Source organism: Coffea arabica, chromosome 10c (genome assembly GCF_036785885.1).
Source record: "Coffea arabica cultivar ET-39 chromosome 10c, Coffea Arabica ET-39 HiFi, whole genome shotgun sequence".
Taxonomy (NCBI): domain Eukaryota; kingdom Viridiplantae; phylum Streptophyta; class Magnoliopsida; order Gentianales; family Rubiaceae; genus Coffea; species Coffea arabica.
The window spans coordinates 43,550,235-43,558,128 of NC_092329.1; the positions used below are offsets into that span (position 1 = coordinate 43,550,235).

General features: G+C 40.5%; 1 protein-coding gene across 1 annotated transcript; it reads right to left on the reverse strand.

Annotated features, from left to right (window-relative positions):
• Nucleotides 1–808: 808 nt before the first annotated feature.
• On the reverse strand, nucleotides 809–1,441 carry LOC113714099 (uncharacterized). Its single transcript, XM_027237897.1, has one exon. The coding sequence runs from the start codon at nucleotides 1,439–1,441 to the stop codon at nucleotides 809–811; it is 633 nt and encodes a 210-aa protein (XP_027093698.1).
• Nucleotides 1,442–7,894: the final 6,453 nt, after the last annotated feature.

Here is a 7,894-nt window from a genome sequence, read left to right on the forward strand (position 1 = left end):
GGCACCATAATTAATCACAACTAACATCCTTGACCACAATAACCACTAGTTCATGAATCATTAACCAATTTAAACCTTCAACTAGACTTTCTTACCTCAAGATAACGTATGTATGGCTGCTAATGACCTTAAGTCAACTCCAAGGTGGATTCTTTATGCCTCAAGATGAAGATTTATGGAAGAATTTTGGTTGAACTTTGCAAACTTTCCCTTGGTTTTTCTTCTTCTCCCTCACGGCTCACTCTCTCTCTCACTCTCTTGTTTTGCTTTGTTTTGTCTTACTAATGACTTGGTCATGACTCTTGTGACTAATATGTGGTGCAAGACCACTTAGGAAAAATATTTCTTATGGCTAACCAATCACACAAAAGTACCTTATTTGCTTCTTAGCCCTTGCACTTCAACTTAGCTTTTGTTCCACTCTTGCTCTTAAACCTTTCCTTTCCTATCAATGTACTCCATAGGTTGTAAACTTAATCTAGTCCCAACTAATTAATCTTCCTAGTTTCTCCACTAATCACCCTACCAACTTAATCACCTATATTTAACCATGTATTAACATACACAAATGCAATTAATGCACACACTTTATACCATGGATGAAATTAGAGGTCAAAACCCAACTTAGGGTTTTGGAAGGTTCCGATTAGGGTTTTGTCAAAAACGAATATGTAAGGAAATCAAATAAATCTTAAAACTTCCTTTGCAACATAAATAAACCCTCATTCACATATTAACAAAATTAAGGACGAACCGGGGTCTCACAACCTCCCCCTCTTACGACAATTTCGTCCTCGAAATTATTACCTTAATTCCCGAACAGAGCGGGGTACTTTTTCTGCATGTCATCTTCCACCTCCCAGGTGGCCTCCTCCACATCATGATTTCGCCATAAGATCTTCACCAAAGGAATCTGCTTATTCCTTAACTCCTTTACCTTTCGATCCGAAATTTGTACCGGTTGCTCTTCATAGGTGAGGGTCTCATCTAACTCGACGTCCTCTGTGTGTAGGATGTGTGCGGGATCTGGATGATACTTCTTCAATAACAAGACATGAAAGACATTGTGAATTCGAGACATACTAGCTGGTAACTCCAACTGATACGCCATTGTCCCGACGCGCCGTTGAATCTTATACGGTCCTATATATCGAGGCTTCAATTTCTTCCCCATCTTAGCCGTAATCGTTCCTCGGAGTGGTGTTACCTTGACAAATACCATGTCTCCCTCTTCGAACTCCAGATCCTTTCTTCGGTAATCGGCATAACTTTTCTGCCGACTCTGAGCCGTCTGTATCCTCTGGCGGATAATTTTAACTTTCTCTATTGCTTCTTCGATCCATGGCACCATAGTCGAATCCAAGACCTTTCTTTCGCCAACTTCATCCCAAAAGATCGGAGAGCGACACTTACGTCCATATAGCGCTTCATACGGTGCCATCTGTATGGAGGAGTGGTAACTATTATTGTATGCGAATTCTATTAATGTGAGGTGTTGGCTCCAATTTCCCCCAAAATCCATTACACATGATCGGAGCATATCCTCAAGAGTTTGTATCGTTCGCTCCGATTGCCCATCTGTCTGAGGATGGTAGGCTGTACTTAGCTTGAGTTTAGAGCCTAAAGCCTCTTGCATCCTTTGCCAGAACCGTGATACGAATCGTGGATCTCAATCCGAAACTATGCTCACGGGTACGCCATGTAATCATATAATTTCGTCCATATACAGTTGAACTAGTTTCTCTAGGGTGTACTTCATGTTCACGGTTAGGAAATGAGCTGATTTGGTCAAGTGGTCTACAATTATCCAAATGGCATCATGCCCCTTTTGTGTTCGCAGTAAACCGGATACGAAATCCATAATAATCTACTCCCATTTCCACTCCGGTACTTCTAACGGTTGGAGTAAACCTGAGGGTTTTTGGTGCTCAGCCTTTATTTACTGATAGGTTAGACATGTTTGCACAAACTGAGCGATTTCCTTTTTCATGCCATCCCACCAGTATAAACTCTTCAAATCATGGTACATTTTCATCGTACCAGGATGTACTGTGTATCACAAGCGGTGAGCTTTTTCCAACAGCTCTTTCTTGATATTCGTATCTTGCGGTATAACCAATCTATTTCTATACCTTAACATCTCATCCGAATCCACATTAAAATCGGGTATCATCCCTTTCTTGACTTTTTCCTTCCACTTCTGTACTTGGGGGTCCTCCTTCTGAGCCTCTTTTATCTTAGGCAATAGCGTGGAAGTCACCGTAATATTGCTAAACAGCATTTTGTGTGACTTGAGTTGAGGATTCCAATTCCCAACTTCTTCTAGTAGCTCCCACTCTTTTACCTGTAGACTTGAAACCTGGGCTTTCCGGTTGAGGGCATCAGCTACTACATTAGCCTTACCGAGATGGTATTTAATAGTGCAGTCATAGTCCTCTAAGAATTCCATCCACCTACGCTGCCTCAAATTCAGCTCTTTCTGCGAAAATAAATACTTGAGACTCTTATGGTCGGTGAAAACCTCAAAGGTTACCCCATATAAATAATGTCGCCACTTTTGAAGAGCAACTACCACCGCAGCTAATTCCAAGTCGTGAGTCGGATAATTTTGCTCATGGGGTTTCAATTTTCGGGATGCATAGGCTATCACTTGTCCATTTTGCATAAGTACACATCCCAAACCCATCTGAGACGCATCCGTATATACCACAAAGCTTTCTTTCCCATTGGGCAAAGTAAGAATCGATGCAGAAGTTAATCGCCCTTTTAGCTCTTGAAAACTAGTCTCGCACTTCGAAGTCCAGATAAATTGATTGTGAATTTTAGTCAAGTCCGTCAGAGGTCCAGCTATCTTTGAAAAGTCCTTTATGAAGCGGCGATAATATCCTGCAAACCCTAAGAAACTTCTAACTTCAGTTGGGCTCTCTGGCCGTTTCCATTCTGTGACGGCTTTCACCTTAGCGGGGTCCACCGCTATACCATCTCTTGAAATCACGTGTCCAAGGAAAGACACCTTGTCCAGCCAGAATTCACACTTACTAAATTTAGCATATAATTGGTGCTCCTTAAGAGTCTGTAGCACTAACCTCAAGTGCCGTTCATGATCTTCACGAGTCTTCGAGTAGATCAGAATATCATCAATAAATACCACAACAAATTGGTCTATGTAAGGTTTGAAGACTCGGTGCATTAAGTCCATAAATGCGGCTGGAGCATTTGTCAATCCAAAGGGTATGACTGCAAATTCAAAATGCCCGTACCGCGAATTAAACGCGGTCTTAGGGATATCCTCCTTCCGGATCCTTAGTTGGTAATATCCTTGTCGAAGATCCAGCTTAGAAAATACAATTGCACCCTGCAGTTGGTCAAATAACTCATCAATCAGTAGTAGGGGATATTTGTTCTTAATCATGAGATTATTTAGTCCCCGATAATCGATGCACATCCGTAATCCTTCATCTTTTTTCTTTACAAATAGTACCGGAGCTCCCCAAGGAGATTCACTTTCCTGAATAAATCCTCGATCCAATAATTCCTGCAACTGTATTTTCAATTCCTTCAGTTCCGCAGGAGCCATGCGGTAAGGGGTTTTCGATATTGGTTCCGCCCCTGGGTGCAGATCAATCTTAAATTTGATTTCTCTTTCCGGCGGTAGTGAGATCAACTCTTTGGGAAACATCTCAAGATACTCACACACCACCGGCACATTTTTTCCACTTTTAATTGCTCTCTTGGGGTATTAATCAACATGGCCAAAAACCCTCAAGCACCATTACTTAGCAATTTCTGGGCCCGAATCCCAGAAATAAGAGTGGTAGAGGCTAACTTTTCTCGTACATCTAATTGCAATGTAGGCCCACCCGGTATATGCAAGTCAACCTTTTTCGTACTGCAATCTAGGCGTGCATGATACTTAGCTAACCAATCCATACCTAATATAAGATCGTACCTTTTAAGAGCTAACTCTATTAAATCTACCGATAACTTTCGTTCCCCTATCCACACGTCACAGCTTTTGTACATCGTATTGGTAAGGATGCTCTTATTGGTAATAGGAGTCTTTATTTCCAAATCATATGGCAGCTTTTCTACTTTAATATCTATATGTGCCATAAATGCAGGACTCACAAAAGAATGGGTAGCACTAGAATCTATTAACACCCTTGCGGTACACAGAAATATAGAAAGCGTACCTTCGATGACTGCCGAAGGGTCAGTCACCTCCTGATGGCCCATAGCATAAACCCGCGCAAGTACTTTCGGTCGATTCCCTGCTGCATTTACTGGTTTTGGCGTAGTCCTTTCTGCCCGTGAAGTGCTTTCTTCAGTCTGCATATTTGGGCATTGTGCAATCAGGTGCTCTGTACTGCCACACTTAAAGCATTTCCTAACTGCACTATTTTTCCAGCAATTATCCGTAGTATGATTGCCTCCGAAAAATCACAGGTCAGTCTCGTCCCTGTAGTCGCCCCTCCTCTGTGGCCACCTCTTTGGGGCCCTCGCCCCGCTTGTCCCCTTCCGGCACTTCCCTGGTTTGAAATCCCCGCCGGTCGTGGACCTCCTGCACCCCTACATATTTTAATGGGCGGCTCGTTCCTTGAGCTTTGTCCGACACTAAAGTTTCCGATGCCCGGCTGCCTTCTCTTTCTATAATAGCCTTACTACTCAATTACCCCACAATAAGTGCAAATGAACCTAAAAAGTAAGGTTTCACGTTTCGATTTTAAGTTAGTATGAATTAGGGTTTTCACGTTTTTCCGTAGTATGATTATTTGGTACGGAGTGAGGATCGAATTTGGTAGGTAAGAGTGACTTTTGGATGAGAAAATATTAAATGATTAGAAGTGATAATAATAAGTTAGTGATTAGAAGTTAAAAACCCTAGTATACGCGATTTAAGAAAAATCGGTTCAAACCAACGGGTATCGATCACTACCGATTGAACCCACCACTAGACCACTACTTCCTTACCACCACATACCCTTGATATTTTTGCAAAATATCCCCCCCTCATCCTCAACCACATGGCCAAAAATTGTGGCCATGAAACTTGGAAGGAAAAGAAAGAGAAACTTGGAAGGCTTAGGTGGTGACAAGTGTCAATCACCTATAGTTTCTTGACCAAGCCAAGTCTCACCTTCTTATCTTCCATTTGAGTTCATCTTACCTCATTTTCTTCCTGTTTTGGCCGAGTGCAAGGAGGAGCAAGAGAGTGAAGAAAGTTCAATCTTCTACCTTGAATCCAACCTCTTGAGTGCAGCCAACAAAAATTAAACCGATTAATCACTAGTTGAAAGCTTGGGAAGCTTAAGGAACCAAGAATTTCAAGGAGAGGTGAAGGATCAACCTAGCAAACTCTTGTCTTGAGGTATAATGGCTGATCAACCATTCTTTTTCCATTAATCATGATTAAATTAGGTATTAATGTTGGTATTGTGTTTGTAATGCTTGTTTCAAATGATTTTGATGATTAGATGGATGATTTTTGAGTTAGGATTTCTTGTGGGTTAGGAGTTGTATGATGCATATATGTGGTGTATGATCTTGTAAAGGTGATAGTAGTGGTAGTTTCAAGGTAAAAATGAGAAGTATAGCTTGAATATAGCAAAATTCTAGATTTCTGGAAATTGTGACTTCAGTTCTGTCCAATTCCATTGCATCATATTAGAGGCCGAATTAGGCTTAGAACAAAATATAAAAGTTGTATAGAATAACATTTTATAGTTTTCTACAAAATTTCAGCTCAATCAGAGCAACGTAGAATATGAAAAGATGAAAATACCCTGACTGCCATAGGAATAAAATTAGTGGATAGTTTGACAGTACATGAAGTTGGTTGCGTTTGTTCACCTTGATACATACTGAACTAGCTTTTACTCAAAACATTAAAGTTTTAGCCCAATGTTTCAGCTTTCCAACGCAATTGAAAACACCTCAATCGTACTTTGGTAGCCTGAGTTATTATCGTTTACGCATAATACGGTTAACTAGCCCAAATGTGAGATTTTGGTTCTGTAATCCGGACTTTTGACCTAGATACACTATGAACTGGGCTGAGTAGTCTTCATCAAAGTTGTATCACTCTATCTTAGCTTCGAAACGGTATAAATTTCACCCTACTCGAATAAGTGTAGCTTCAGTTGTGTCCGATACGCTAAGTGACGTCAAATCTGCCTTTGATTTTAGGCCTTCAACTTCATTTCCGGTCAATTTTTCTAGTTTGGTTTGGTAATCATATGACATTGAGCCTATTGAACGGCTATTTATGTTGTGTGTAATGTTGGGACTGATTGAAGAAAAGAATGAAGTCATAAATGGCTGGAAAATAGGAAAATACAAAGGGCGCGCTGCCCAAATTTACGCTCAAGGGTTAGGTAGACATACTTGCAACTTGAATAAGGGTTAAGAGTGACTACTACTTGAACCATCTAGGATATTTGTGTCTTCTTTTATCAAGGTATATCAGTGAGAATTTGGCCGAACTTGTACCCTTGGAAAATAAAATAATGACTGCTCGGAGTATGTTTTCCTTGTACTTTCAACTCAAATGGCATTTCCAAATATAAATGTTACAAATTTATATAGTTTGAAAAGCGAGCGAGTGTTTCACGAATATTCTCCAAGTGAATTTCAATTTCTTGATTCTTATTGAACGAAACGTCTAAGTTTCGAACCTTAGTCGATTTTCAAAGTTCTTAAACTGAGTTTTATCGCAGATTTGGACTCCAAACCCGAAGTACAACCTGAAAGTAACTAGTAAAGGCACTATATCTTTTGGTGAGTGCTTCCAAATACCTGATTGAACTGAATACTTGTTTTCAATACTTGACCAATGTGATTTAATGATATGTAATTTGTTGATCAGGCAAGAGTGTACTTTATCGCACTTGCCCTAATATGATATATACTTGTTTATTGTTGCAATTGATTTGATATACTTGTACTTGAATTGTAAGTGCGGAGCGGCAGTATGTACCACACTCAATCCGAGTGGAGGTGCCTCTCATTCCCATCTCCGTAATTTTATTTTAATTCAGTCGATTGGAGTGTTATCTCATCGACTTTTGGGGACCCCAAACCTACTGGCTAGTAAATCGAATCGAGCCGGCAAGGGTTTGGTCGATTAGATAACTAACCATGGGTAGTTAGTGATGTCGAGTGGAGTGTTATCTTCTCGACTAATCGGTATACTCGAGTATTACCACCCGTGTTTATTGAGGATTTTGGGCCCAATAGGGGGTGTGAATGGAGGACGGAGAGTAGTTTAAGTGGTGCTTTACTGGATTGGTTACTTATTTGAAGGTTGACGGAGTGTCAACTATGCATGATCAAGCTCTGGCGATGCAATGGGAATTTGGTTCCTGAGAGCCATCCGTATTCTTATACTTTGGAATGATTGTTGTTTATTGGATTATTGTTTCTTCTGAAAACTTTTATACTCGCTCACTTTGAGATTTGCTAGTTGAAGTATTATTGTTCACTTTTATGAACTTTTGATGCTCATTACTTTCCTACGTGATATTCGTACTTTCAAAATGGTCAATTTGTTATTTGGAGCCTCACTGTGCCTTTAGCTCATTCCACGCCATTTGTTTTCCTTACAGGGGGTACGAGCGAGGCGTGAGACGTGTACAGGCTAGCGTAGTCTAGTTATTTTGAGTTTTGAATTTGTACTCGCGCCATATCTCGACTAGGGTTGATTGTACTCGAATGTAAACACTTTGAAGTTTTCTTAGTGTGTAGAAACTTTGTATCTGGATTTGAGTATCAATGTATATATTAAGTTGGAGTGGATGTGTTATTTATTATGTATGAATGTATGCACGTGATACGAGTGAGTGAGTCCTGGCGAGAGCTGGGCAGGCGGTCCGCCGAACCCTTTGGTTCGCCTTAG